Source organism: Haliotis rubra, unplaced genomic scaffold (genome assembly GCF_003918875.1).
Source record: "Haliotis rubra isolate DU_JTF1 unplaced genomic scaffold, ASM391887v1 Scf1222, whole genome shotgun sequence".
Lineage (NCBI taxonomy): Eukaryota > Metazoa > Mollusca > Gastropoda > Lepetellida > Haliotidae > Haliotis > Haliotis rubra.
The window spans coordinates 88594-103037 of record NW_025765140.1 but is presented as its reverse complement, the minus strand read 5'-3'; the positions used below and the strand labels follow the sequence as shown (position 1 = coordinate 103037).

The following is a 14444-nucleotide window of genomic DNA, read 5'->3' as shown; positions in this document are numbered from 1 at the left end:
TGTTCATGCTGGAACAAAAAGCATACACTTTGAAGACTCAACTGTGTCTTCGATATGTGAGATAGACTGCCCACACGGCTTCCCCCATGTATGTAAAATGTCTGTTGCAGCATATGAAAAGGATTGGACTCCACTTCAAACGCAGATGTTTTTTCAAGCACCACTGGATTTCCTCAGAATGACTCTGGAGAACTTCGTTAAAGATGAGATAAAGCGTTCTCTCTTCATGGCTATGATTAAAAGAGATGGGAAGATTAGTGGACAAGACTTGGAGGAGGATGATAGCCTCGGTTATGAAGGCAGAACAGCTGCTGATGATATGGTTGGATCTTACCTCAAGAAGGAAGACGACACCTTCATGTTTGATCACCCGTCTATATATGACAGTGTTTCCTTTATTCTAAGTACAAAACTGTCGAAGTTTGTCATAGAAAATTGTAGTTTGTCCTTTATAAATCAGCGACTTCGTCTTGCACCCTCCATAGAAAAAACGGGAAACGCCGCCTGTGAGACAGGCGTGGTTGCAAACATCTCGTGGACGTATGCTGGACATTTAGCAAGAAGATTTGCATCTGAAATTAGACAGTGCAATTTGTCATATGTTTTATCACACCAGGCATTTTGTAATTCAGACTTTGTTGGCTTGCTAATGGACTGCCTGAAGACCCAGTTTCACATGCGTGTATCTGATATTGTGAAACTAACTGATAACTCATCCAACAAGTCATTTTGTGAATTACTCTCCAGCAACAAGTCACATCATCTCATCAAATATATTGTGGAGACAGAAAATATCTCCTTCTCCCAGAGTGAAGGAAAGGACATTTTACTGGGTGTGTGCAAATATGCTGCGTGCGATATACTCAAATACATCAGTGGATATATGAAAGTTGAGATAAATGCTACATACGGTCGGGAGAAAGAGACGCCGCTTATGCTGGCAGCAAAAACCAGGGACAGTGTGTTTGTCAATCAGATTATATCTCTTCATCCTGACCTGAATGCAAGAAACGAGTTCGGTCAAAGTACGTTTTATTATCTTTGTAAAAGAGGCCTCACATCGGCTGTGGCCCATGCAATTGACATGGGAGTGGAAGTTAATCAGGATCATGGGTACGATGGACACCCTCTATACCATGCCATAGAGGAAGGCCATTTAGAGATTGTGAAACTGTTGGTTAACAGAGGATGTGATATAGATAACCAGAAAGGTCTTGCATGTGCTGCTAGTAGCCTGAACACGAACATGGTACGTTATTTTCTAGACAGAGGAGCAGTGATTGACGGCAGTGTTGTGTGCAGAGCTTGTGTGGTCGGTAACGGGAATATAGTCGAGATGCTGTTTGAGAATGGTGCTACTGTTAATACGGTGTTACCTAATGGAGACACTCCTCTACTCAGTTCATGTGACGGAAACCCAACAGTTGTCTCGAGTTTGCTGACGAAAGGAGCAAGTGTCAATCAAGCTTCAAATGTTACAGGTGACACACCACTTCATAGAGCAGCCAGACGAGGATCTACACAGTGTATTGATGTGTTAGTGAAGGCTGAAGCTGATGTTAATGTACATAATAATACAGGTGACACACCACTTCATAGAGCAGCCAGATGGGGATTTACAGAGTGTGTCGATGTATTACTGAAGGCTGGAGCTGATGTTAATGTACAGAATAATACAGGTGACACATCACTTCATGCAGCAGCAGCAGAGTGGGTATCTACAGAGAGTATTGACGTGTTACTGAAGGCTGGAGCTGATGTTAATGTAAAGAATAATACAGGTGACACACCACTTCATACAGCAGCAGCAGCAATTTGGGGAGGTACAGAGCATGTTGGTGTGTTAGTGAAGGCTGGAGCTGATGTTAATGTACAGAATAATACAGGTGACACACCGCTTCATAGAGCAGTAGCAACAGGGAGGAATTATACAGATAAGGTTGGTCTGTTACTGAAGGCTGGAGCTGATGTTAATGTACAGAACAATACAGGTGACACGCCACTTCATAGCGCAGCAGCAGAACGAGGATCTACAAAGTGTGTTGATGAGTTACTGATGGCTGGAGCTCATGTTAATGTTCAGAGTAACACAGGTGAAACACCACTTCATAGAACAGCAAGACTGGGATCTACAAAGCGTGTTGATGTATTAGTGAAGGCTGGAGCTGATGTGAATCTAAAAAACAACACAGGTGACACACCACTTTCTGCAGCAGCAGCGTGGTGGGGATCTTCAGAATGTGTTGATGTGTTACTGAAGGCTGGAGCCGATATTAATGTAAAGAGTAATACAGGTGACACACCACTTCATAGAGCAGCAAGACGGGGATCTACACAGTGTGTTGATGTGTTGGTGAAAGCTGGAGCTGATGTTGATATACATAGTAATACAGGTGATACACCACTTCATAGAGCAGCAAGACGGGGATCTAAACAGTGTGTTGATGTGTTACAGAAGGCTAGAGCTGATGTTAATGTACAGAATAATACAGGTGACACACCACTTCACACGGCAGCAGCAGCAGAACGAAGATGTACAAAATGTGTTGATGTGTTACTGAAGGCTGGAGGTCATGTTAATGTTCAGAGTAACACAGGTGACACACCACTTCACAGAGCAGCAATGTGTGGATCTACAGAGTGTGTTGATGTGTTAGTGAAGGCTGGAGCCGATGTAAATGCACAGAATAAGACAGGTGACACACCACTTCATGCAGCAGCAGCAGACCGGGGATCTACAAAGTGTGTTGATGTGTTACTGAAGGCTGGAGCTGATGTTGATCTACAGAATAATACAGGTGACACACCACTTCTTAAAGCAGCAGCAGGATGGGGACCAACAGAGTGTGTTGATGTGTTAGTGAAGGCTGGTGCTGATGTTAATATACAGAGTAATACAGGTGACACACCACTTCATAAAGCAGCAGCAGAACGAGGATGTACAAAATGTGTTGATGTGTTACTGAAGGCTGGAGCTCATGTTAATGTTCAGAGTCACACAGGTGACACACCACTTCATAGAGCAGCAAGATGGGAATCTGCAAAGTGTGTTGATGTGTTACTGGCGGCTGGAGCTGATATCAATGTACAGAATAATACAGGTGACACACCACTTCATAGAGCAGCAAGATGGGAATCTGCAAAGTGTGTTGATGTGTTACTGGCGGCTGGAGCTGATATCAATGTACAGAATAATACAGGTGACACACCACTTCATAGAGCAGCAAGATGGGAATCTGCAAAGTGTGTTGATGTGTTACTGGCGGCTGGAGCTGATATCAATGTACAGAATAATACAGGTGACACACCACTTCATAGAGCAGCAAGATGGGAATCTGCAAAGTGTGTTGATGTGTTACTAGAGGCTGGAGCTGATATCGATGTACAGAATATTACAGGTGACACTACACGCCATACAGCAGCAAGATGTGAATCTACAGCGTGTGTTGATGTGTTACTGAAGGCTGGAGCCACTGTTAATGTACAGAGCAATGCAGGTGCCACACTTAATTAAGAATCAAGGCGGGGATCTACAGAGTGTGTTGATGTGTTACTGAAGGCTGGAGCCACTATTATTGTACAGAACAGTGTAGGCGCCACACTTCATTCAGCAGCAAGACAGGGATCTAGAATCTAGATTAAATAGACATTCGTGGATTTCAATGATTAGGGCAGAACATGTGGTATCTAATTGCGTGTGAAGATGAGTATTGTCGCACTGTCTGTGATATCTGTAACTGAAGTATTCATTTACAAGCTGTTATATGGCAACAGACATCCATTGTTACACGTGGTTAGTTGCAGGCGATCACAATCTCAGGCTATTTTACCCTGAAGCCCGGGCATGTCAATACTTCCTTCTCTTTCTCTGATGAAACCAATATTGAATTTTGTTGGCGAATTGGAATTGGAAACAACTTTTAACAAGTCCAGTGCCTTCAGGCATTTAGCCTTAAGGTATTTATGCGGCAAAAAAGTCAAGTGCTAGTCGAAAATAATACCCAGAAACTTAGCTTCCTTTAGAACCTTGATAGGTGTGCAGTTAAGAAATAGTTCAGGGTCTTTATGTGGTTTGTATTTACGGCAGAAATGTATGCAATTAGTTTTGGACTTTGAAAATTTAAAGCCGTTTTCTAGACACCATGTATGTATTTTGTTTAGACACAACTGCATTTGCCGTTCAATAGTATGCACATTTTTACCACGACAAGAAATATTAAAATCATCCACAAAGAGTGATCTATCAATTGAATCATTTAAAACTTTTAATAAACTGTTGATCTTGATAGTAAATAAAGTCACAGACAAATACTGCCTTGTGGGGCACCCTGATCCTGATTGTAATAGTCAGACAGGGTAGAACTCACTCGGACTTGAAATTGTCTTCTAAAAACTGTGATATATATTGGGGTAGAAGACCCCTCGAACCAAAATTATGGAGATCTTTCAAAATGCCATACTTCTATGTGGTATTGTAAGCCTTTTCAATATCGAAAAAAATCGATACATCATGTTGTTTATTTATCAGGGAATTTTTAGTGAAAGATTCCAATCGTACTAAATGATCGACGGTACTTTTCGGAAACCACATTGAATGTCAGTGATGAGATTGTTGGTTTCCAGGTACCAAATTAAACGATTATTAACAATATGTTCCATTGTCTTACAAACACAGCTAGTTAATGATATCGGTCTGTAATTAGATGGATCAGTATAATCCCGACCAGGTTTAGGGCATTTCGCAACGATGATGGGAAATTCCCAGCAGTCGCAAGTAAACTAGTAACATTAAAGCTCATTTCATTGGGTAAGTCCACTTCAGTGTCGGGTAGATCAGCTAGCAATCAAAGTATAAGCCCAGGTATTTTAATGATTGGCTAATTTTGAATTAGGTGTCCCACTTTCAAACCCTTTGTTTTCCACATTTGCATTCTTGTCACTTGCACTTACAACTTGCACTTGGACACTTGGAGAGACACAGGACCAGAAATTAAAAGGGTTAGTTACTATTATGTTCTTTTTATGCCATTGTAATGTATAAATCACTTCGTGTAAATATATCTATATAAGATTAATGTTATGTTTAAACATGTCACATATACTTTGTGTGTGTGTGTGTATGTTGAGTGTATGTATATAAGAAATACCATATCTGATTGTATGTGTGGTTTTGGTTATCTGGCAGTATTTTGTATTGTTTATCACTGAATTGATAATAGTTTAGATGAAATATTTCGATGTGTAAATAGATTAGTACTCATGGTATGTTTTATATCATGAACAGGTTCTAGCAGATTATCTTGAATACGGACAACAACACCCCCGTGGGAATCACAGGGTACATATGTTTATATATATTTGTGTAGTATAATTAATTGAATATAACATCATGCATGTCATGCCATATCCGTATTGCATGTGTAACTTCAACGACCGCAATATGTCAAGCTTATATAAAGTAGTGATGTCTGTATCACTTATGATTATGTAGAATTGTTGCTTTTATTTGTCAGATTGTGAGATGAACTGTATTCTTTTTATCTCATTCCTTGTTACAGGGTGTCAGGTCATCAGTGTCAGTTTGTCGTCATCAGTTTGGTCATCAGCAAATAAACAGTTTGCACACCCTAGCCTGTGTTATCGTGACTTCCACAAGACACTTTGATGGCTATTACATACAAATACAACATGCTGGATCTTTGTTCTTCCAAAATGTCATCCCTCAGTCATGTCAGCAAGTAAACGACCACTATCTCGCACTATCCCCTTGCAGCTGTTCAAGGATCGGTGTGGGAAACCACAACTTGAACATTTGCGAGGGTCTTGGTGAAAAGAAGATTGACAGCCTGTTTCTGACGTCTACATTTAATAAGTAGACAACCACTGCGTAATATTTTGGCATCTTCAACATCGCCAGCAATGCCCTGAATAGCCTTCTCAATGGCAACAGGATTCAACTTGAGTGGAGTGCCATCCTGAGGTGAGATAACCAAGAATCTGGGCCAGTTGTCAAAAGTCACAGAAGGCGTTCTCGGCCTATCTGCATCACACAAATCATTGGACTCATACGAACGTTTTTTCATTGGGGGTTCCAGGGGTATATACTCAAGTAGAAATATTTAACAAATACTCTACCAGATTGGCCACCACCTTCTGGGCATGTTAGACTCTAGGCAAGTAATTTTGTATTTGTTTGCATTAAAAAAATGAAGAGTTCAAGTACATTTTTACCAAGTTCATAAAGTAATCAATGAATTAAATATAAGGTGTGCAAAACAAGATACAATGCACAGTGCTTGGCATGACCAGCAGATTGGTTGAACCGGGCCGATTCAACCACCCGTCTAGGTGAAGTAAGGGGCGAAGTGGTGTGTTGGGCAAAGGAACACTGATCCTGGAACCAGTGCCCTCAACCACCAGCCTCCCGTCCTCCACCGACACAGGGCGCAACCCACGGCAAACAGGTTGGTGGATCAAATATCCCCCCGGGTCCACAACGGGGGCTGAAGGGCGCTTAGCACGAGGAGGTGGCCCTTCATGGGTGCCACTTCCTCCAGGAGAACGAGTCGGTGGGATTGCTATTCCGTTCAACACACTGCATGTACACACGATGCAATGGCTTCTCAAAAGCTTCTCCACAAAAGACCGACTCTGGGCAGACTTGGTGAAGGACTTCACCTGGTTTACTCCCATCACTGTACCGTCCAGCAGTACATCGCCATCAACAATATCAACCTGAAATCTCAGAATCTGTCCAACAACCTTGGTACGCTTAAAATAGGGGCAATGTGGTGTGTTGACAACGGAATGCTATTGAATCAATCAAATCAAAGTGTCTTCTGTAACTTACCTTTGTCCCAAGTGGAATGTCTGCCTACGTAAATACTTTAAATTATTTCCGCAATACTTTCACATCATTAATTCATAAACATAATACTGATGGCATACCACATTGATGTGGAAGGAGAGCTATCAAACCTGTGACAATACTAGAGCTCGTTCCCTCCTTTTTGCCGTAACCAACTGTATCTGTGGTGTAAGTTGTGCATCTCAAACATTTGTGAAAGTAAAAGGATTAGAATGAAGTGTGTGGTCAACAGCCAACCCCTGTTAACGATGTACTTGGTATCTGGAGTGTTAATGGGACAACTGCAGCTGGTAGATTCTATAAGCTTCACGACCATTGGACATCAAGTTATGTCTTTCCAAGTGTATACAGTTTGGATGTCGAGGTATCCGAAACAACATCGATACTCTAACCTGTCATCTAACAGACAGGACAACGGAGATGATTTCTGAGGAGACTGAAACCTTCATTGATCCTACACATATCTCAGATGTAAGTACTGTACACAATACCTACGATTACTTTCTCTGTTCGAATATGGCTATCTGTATGTATTTGCACATAACACTTCTACCAATTGTGTAATAAATATATGTCTGCAAATCAAAAGCAGATAAAAGTAGTGATACTAGTATGTTCATTTCAATTTAGATTGTGCAGATCGGTTATGGTTGATGGCCTGATGCAATGCGCGAATATTGAGATATGTCTCCTGTAGGCTAGACATGCTTACCCTTACCCCGAAAACCTTGTAAGTGAGTGAAGATTTTAAGTCACATTAGCAATCAATATGTCAGCTATATCATAATAATAATTTTACAGTACTTCAACCATGTCATATATATTGTTCGCGACTGGAGGTCAATTTAGCCATAATATAAAGTGACACAAAAACTACGTATACAAATTATGGTAAGCTTAACTTTGCTTTGAAAGTTTTGGGACTTACATGCCCTCTCAGGCGGACAATAACTTTACAGTAAGCCCCTTAAGCAGTTGCTAATTTAAACTACCATTTTTTTTAAAGAAAAGACATTTATACATATGAAAAACATTGTTCAAAATTTATCCAGTAATTCTATTTCCTTTAGCTCTTTAGGTCTAAACTGTTTTCATAACGGCGTTCAGTGAACGAGGAACATTTGAAGTGACATTGTTGCAACTCATCAAAGACTGTTGCTTTTTATGACGAGTGAGTTAATGCTTTGATTTGAATTGCAGTGGCTGAAATTCCGTTGAAATTGCGAGGAGACCAGTAGAAAGCAGCATTGTGGCGGTTCTATTTTGACTTGCTACTGGCACAAAAGGAGTGTGAGTAGAGAGGATGAACTTTCGGTGGATTACCGGTGATTCTGACTAATTCTATCCCTACTGATTCGAGCGAGGACAGACAACTGAGGGCTATATCGTGTTGATTTTCACGTACCTTGTGATAGACTTGCTGCATGGGAGCGGTAAAAGTGTGAATTTTTTAGGAAGTGTTTCAATATTTGTGGACGGAAACAAACACACTGCTTATAAGGTAGGCAAACATGTTATGAATTTTGTTGTTAATTGGGTATGAATATATTGGATGTATTTTAACAAGGCTTTTGCAAAAGTTAAATATTGTTTGCTTATAGTGAGGTGTATGCACAGTAATGAAGTTTGAGCAATATGGAAATTCCAGTTAATGTGACAGATCTGAGCACATTATATGATATATATTGGGGGAAAAATAACATTACAATATTTTCGAGACACATGAATATGCTTTATATAGAATAATTACATGAAGTTGAAAAATACGAAATCTACTGTGTTTTGTGTGTAGGGTGAAGTTAGGTTTGACATTAAGGAAACTAGAGTTGAGGTAAGCCTGGGGTATCGTTGCGTTACCAGCATCCCAACATGCCAAACATTTATCAGAGTTGTAAATTATTTTCATTGTATACACGAGGAAGACTGCTAATTCGAGGGATATAATGGCACGTTACCAGCATAAACGTAGGTACAGTGACGAGGTAATTTCATTGATCATAATTGTAGATTTAGACTTTGGGGTATTTAGTTCAGCTGGTTAATGACAGACCTTGTTATAAAGTACACAATTTGGGTAATTATAGTAATGAGTTGTTGGACCAAGTTGTTTTGCCTTTTAGATAATTCCACACGGTTTGTTTATTATTGTAATTAGTAGTAGTACCCCTACCCAAGTATACAATATATAAACCCGATTATTGTTGTTATTTCAATAATTAATAAGATATTGTTGGTACAGTGTGGGCCATATTCTTTCATGGGAATGAACTTTGTATATTTTCCGGCAAATGAAGTTGGTGAAAATGATTAAGTAATTATTGTTACCTTGTGATGAAATGTTTACAAGATATTCCCAAAAGGGATGTGTTCATTAAACTCAGGCCTGTTTTAAATAGGCCTGTTTAAGCAGGGAGTTTTTTTCAATTATTTATTTCCATAATGTTAAAAGTAAATTTGAAAGACTAATGATAACAATAGATGACACACAGAGGGGGTTTTAAAATGGTGAACCTTGTCAATTTTCTTATGTAATTCATGTCATTTGAATCACCTTAAATCGCTTGCCGGCTGGCCGTGCAAGTACATTTCGTGTGGGGGCTTGTAGTTTCAAGTTTGTATGAGTATTTATGTGCTGCAGTAAATTAAGGTGTTGGTGTATTTCACTAAATAGGCCGTGTTTCTAACACTTGGTGAAGTATTTTGTTACCTTGTGATGAAATATTCACAAGATGTTACGAAAAGAGATGTGTTCATTTAAGAACCCTTTATGTTTAAGCAGGCGATTTTCTTGAAAATGCTTACTTATTTCCGTAATGTGAAAAGTAAAATTGAAGTTTCTGGACTCTTTTAACCTTTACAGTGTCAGTTGGCGAGGCGAGAGTTGACTAAGATGATTACCAGTGAATCGTGCCAGGTGCCAGATGCGAACCAGATACTTTGGAAAAATTGCCTATTTTGAAAATTGGAAATACTGTTGCGTTGATATGAGCTATGCTAGTGGTGAAACGGGAGTATGGCGACACTGTTGTATCCATGCTCAGTGAAGCGGTGATAAAATCACACATTCAACCAGCGCAGTAGAATATATGCAAGTATTAAATTCTGTTTCATGTGCCATATTTTGTGTAAGCAATGGGTGCAGGCTTTGTTTTTCTTTCAATTATTTGTGTGCCAACAGACCATATATGAATACTGGCCACAGTGAATTTGTGGTTTGCACAGATGCGCGTGTTTACATGGATGACGTGACATCAAACAGCTAATCTATGTTATGGCCGTTTAATGAATACATAGTTCTAAATAATGGTGCTTTTGTGACGGAAATGATTTGTAAAACAGCGTGCATACAGCGATAACTTGAATCACTTTGAGAGCATTTCGCGCAGTTTTCTAAATATGACTCGATTGCATGTGTTATTTCTATACTCATGCCAATAATGGTTGTCACCCCTTAATTTTTTTAATTGGAGAGGGGGTGTGGGTGGGTTGTGTGAGGTGTGTGGGGGTTGGGGTGACAACCATTATTGGCATGAGTATATTTGTTTAACAGTGTGGTAATCCATGCCAGTAATTTTGCATATTGTGCGGTGTGAGAATGGACTGTTTTAAGGTGTTGAAATGGATACTAGATTAAGAATCCCTTTCTAATATTTCCAGCACGGTTAACTCTGTGTGGGGGTGGGGGTGGGGGTGTCTGACATATAGTGGTCTTCACAGGGATGTTTTCCACCTGCGGGTGTGTGTGGGCCATACTAAGTTTATAAGTACTGGATTTTCCACTTATAGGCATTTACAATTACCCAAAGAACCGATAGATATATTTATTATAGGTATTTACTTAATCAATAGGATATTAGAATATTGAGCTTTGAAATAAAATGCTGAAACATTATGACTGATGGCTGGATGTATAATTACTGAAACTGAGTACTGACGTGGTTATTAGTATGGCTGTGTTTCTTTGTGGCTATTTTCTTTAATTTGAAGCAATTTACACACACATTGTGAGGGATTAACGTTATTTGACATGCAGTTGGAATGGGGGTGGGGGAAGAGTATGTTTTGTGTCTCACTTTGATGTGTTTCTTCGTGTGACAGGACTGGAACCATTAACTGTAACCAGATGAGGGGGAGCGGACATGATATTCCCTGATGACTACATGGAGGTAAAGGGTAAGTGTATGTTTAATGTTGAAGGATTACATCAGTTGTAAAATGCGAACTCCCCTGTGTGTTGTACTAGGGACAAGTTGGGTGTGCCATTCAGGAAAGTTATTGTGTTGTTGAGTTGTTGTGAGCCTCGTGGATTGTTCCTCCAGAACTATTTCAAATTTTTCAGCATATATGGAAAAATATTTATAAGGAACAATGTAATAAACACAATTGTTTATTTGATTCAGCTGGTTAATGGCAGGCCTGGTGATAAAATTGTAAACAAAATTGGGGTGAATTTTTGTGTGATGATGCCCCCAGATGGCGTCAGTAGTTTTCTTTTTTCAATTATTCCACGCTTTTTTCATTTTTCTGTGAGTATAGGTATTGTGTCTGTATCCAATAACAGTACATAGATTATTGTTGTTTCTTCATTTGTGGACACTTGTTGGTATAGTGCTAGACTCCTTTGTTCTCTGGGATGGAACTTGGTATGTTTTCCGATAATAAATATGGTAACAAATGATTATGTACTTTCCTTTGTTTCCTTGTGTTAACCTATTGCCAAAGACGACATTTCCCCAAAAGAGATGTGTGCATTTACACTGCATTATATAGGCCTACGTGGTTAAGCAGACAATGTTTTATTCTATAATGTATTTCCTCAATGTAAAATATTGGAAAAAAACAAGTTTCTGGGCTTGATTAAACTGACCTGTGTTGGTTGGCGGAAATTGGCATAAACTTATGGTCAGTAACTTCTGTCAGGTCAGGACCATATACTTTCTAGAAAACATTGCCAGAAATAATTCGGAAATTGTGCAAACCTGTTGTGTTGGTGGTGAAACGGGGGTATCGCGACAGTGTTGTAAGCATGACCGCAAAGCGGTCATAAAATATATACTGTTGGCAGATTGTTCATGCATAATATTCGTTATTATTTGGGATTTATTTTATATTTTAAAACTATATTCGTGTACAACATTTGGCGATGCATCATAGATGACTGTTTGGGCTTATTTAGCCACCTGACACTTTTGGCAGTGATGGAGGAGAATTGGCACTGAAACGTATATTTACGTTACTGTATTTACATGACGATATATGATCTGAACTGTTCGTATGGTAATATCTTTGAAACATTGTGCTATGACCTGCTCATAACCACTTCCGTTAATTCTTGTTTACACGTAAAACACATTGGGAAATATTTTTATAGGTAATTGTAGTATTTACTTTTGTACATTGTAATTTCATTTCTCACGTGCACTTATTTGATGTGTAAAGGCAGCACTAATTGGCACATTGTGTTGCACATTTCATTTTGTGTTTTGCAAATAATGCAAACTACCCAAAGAGCCGTTAATAAAAATTAACTTAGAAAACTGTTTTGTATTCCTTCGGGAAGGAGTGTACACAGTTAAAAGATTGATAGATAAGAAGAAGCAACTACAGTTAGACAGCAGAAAACAAGAAATAAGATTCATCGGAAAGGTGCTCCAAGGGCGAAGGATACAGATGAGGTAACCAACCCTACCCCAGCACAGCTAACCCTAAGGATTGTAAAGGGGTGATTTATAGGAAAGGGGATCCAAGGGCTAAGGGTACAGATAGAGGTACCCCACCCTAACCCTAACCCTAACCCTAACCCTAAGGATTGTAAAGGGGTGATTGATAGGAAAGGGATCCAAGGGCTAAGGATACAGATAGAGGCATCCTGCCCCAGCCCCAACACAACTAACCCTAAGGATTGTACAGGGTCTGATTAATAGGAAAGTGCGATCTAAGGGCTAAGGATACAGATAGAGGAGTACCCCACCCTTATCCTAACACACCTAACCCTAAGGATTGTAAAGGGTGATTGATAGGAAAGGGGATCCAAGGGCTAAGGATACAGATAGAGGCATCCTGCCCTTACCCTAACACAGCTAACCCTAAGGATTGCAAAGGGGGTAATTGATAGGAAAGGGATCTAAGGGGCTAAGGACACAGATGTCTCCCTTTTACAGACATTGGAGGAATCCTGACAGCAGACATGTAGCCTTAGTAATATGCTAATGAGACACGATCGAGAGTTTGTCACATAGGAAGACAAGGTAAAAGTTTTGTATTTGAAAATTGTGTCTTGGTAATGACCAAAATATCAACACGTGTTGTGTAACGCAGTTAGCAAAGCATTAACCACGGTTGTTTAATTCAGCAGAGTGACTGGAGCAGCTGCATCTAAGATAAAAGGGAAAACAGGACTTTGTGTGGACATATTGAATTCACAAAATCAATCGAGAATGCAGTTTGGCATGAGGCAGTGCTGTAACCTGCACCATTACACAGGACAGATAGATGATGGTGCTTCTTGAGGCTGCAGTGTGGCATGAGGCAGTGCTGTAACCTGCACCATGACACGGGACAGATAGATGATGGTGCTTTTGAGGCTGCAGTGTGGCATGAGGCAGTGCTGTAACCTGCACCATGACACAGGACAGATAGATGATGGTGTTTGAGGCTGCAGGAGGCAGTGCAGTAACCCGCACCATGACATGACAGATAGCTGATGGTGCTTCTTGAGGCTGCAGTGTGGCACAAGGCAGTACTGCACCATTGACACAGGACAGATAGATGATGGTGCTTCTTGAGGCCGCAGTGTGGCATGAGGCAGTGCTGTAAATTTACACCATTACACAGACAGATAGATGATGGTGCTTCTGAGGCTGCAGTGTGGCATGAGGCAGTGCTGTAACCTGCACCATGACACAGGACAGATAGATGATGGTGCTTCTTGAGGCTGCAGTGTGGCATGAGGCAGTGCTGTAATTTGCACCATTACACAGGACAGATAGATGATGGTGCTTCTTGAGGATGCATAGCCTTAAACGTGTGTGTTGTAGCAATTGCCATGCCGTCTATGATCATGTTGAATTACATGTCAGTATATTCTCAGCAAATATAGAAACCACATTGCCAGTTCTCAGTTCCAATCCAATTGCATGGACTATTCAAATGATAAATAATGTACCAGACGCATTATTTCCATTTTATTTGTCAATGGTTTGAAATATAGCAATTTAATAGCTACTTATTTCACTTGACCTGTATTTCATGAAGTATTCCTACATGTACAGAGACAATCAGTTTTCTGGGATAGACGCGATGTTAAGCAGGAGTATCATCGCAGTTGATTACATACAAATATGCCCAGGTGAACAGCCGGAAATATGGCTGCCAGTCAATACCAATGATTCAGAAAAATTAGACATGCGAGGACCTGATTCCATGAAAACGACTGGCCTAAATAAATTAGTGAAATTAGCAATTTTATGAAAATTGCGTTTCCATGGTGACGTGAAAGTGCGTTATAATACTCCAGAAATTCCCCTCAAGCACCCGCTATGTACAGAAGTACAGGTAAGCCTCCCACCTGCATGGA

The 14444-nt window shown here is 40.1% G+C and overlaps 1 protein-coding gene and 1 long non-coding RNA gene across 2 annotated transcripts; both read left to right on the top strand.

Annotated features, from left to right (window-relative positions):
- The first annotated feature begins 6 nt into the window (after positions 1 to 6).
- On the top strand, positions 7 to 3514 carry LOC124265966 (serine/threonine-protein phosphatase 6 regulatory ankyrin repeat subunit A-like). Its single transcript, XM_046700788.1, has 3 exons — positions 7 to 1886; positions 2094 to 2220; positions 2314 to 3514. Exons 1-3 carry the CDS (start codon positions 179 to 181, stop codon positions 3512 to 3514), a joined length of 3036 nt encoding a protein of 1011 aa, XP_046556744.1. The 5' UTR covers positions 7 to 178.
- A 4413-nt stretch (positions 3515 to 7927) lies between these two features.
- Positions 7928 to 13508, top strand: LOC124265971. The gene is made up of 3 exons (XR_006895598.1): positions 7928 to 8369; positions 10967 to 11045; positions 13221 to 13508. It is a non-coding gene; the product is annotated as an uncharacterized LOC124265971 (long non-coding RNA).
- Positions 13509 to 14444: the final 936 nt, after the last annotated feature.

What these genes read in the sequence shown, in the direction of transcription:
- LOC124265966 (XM_046700788.1), top strand. Translation starts at nt 179, where the DNA reads ATGACTCTGGAGAACTTCGTTAAAGATGAGATAAAGCGTTCTCTCTTC. An exon ending in TAATGTACAGAATAATACAG is followed by an intron (nt 1,887 to 2,093) that starts GTGACACACCGC and finishes AGAGTAACACAG; the next exon opens with GTGAAACACCACTTCATAGA. An exon ending in CCACTTTCTGCAGCAGCAGC is followed by an intron (nt 2,221 to 2,313) that starts GTGGTGGGGATC and finishes ACCACTTCATAG; the next exon opens with AGCAGCAAGACGGGGATCTA.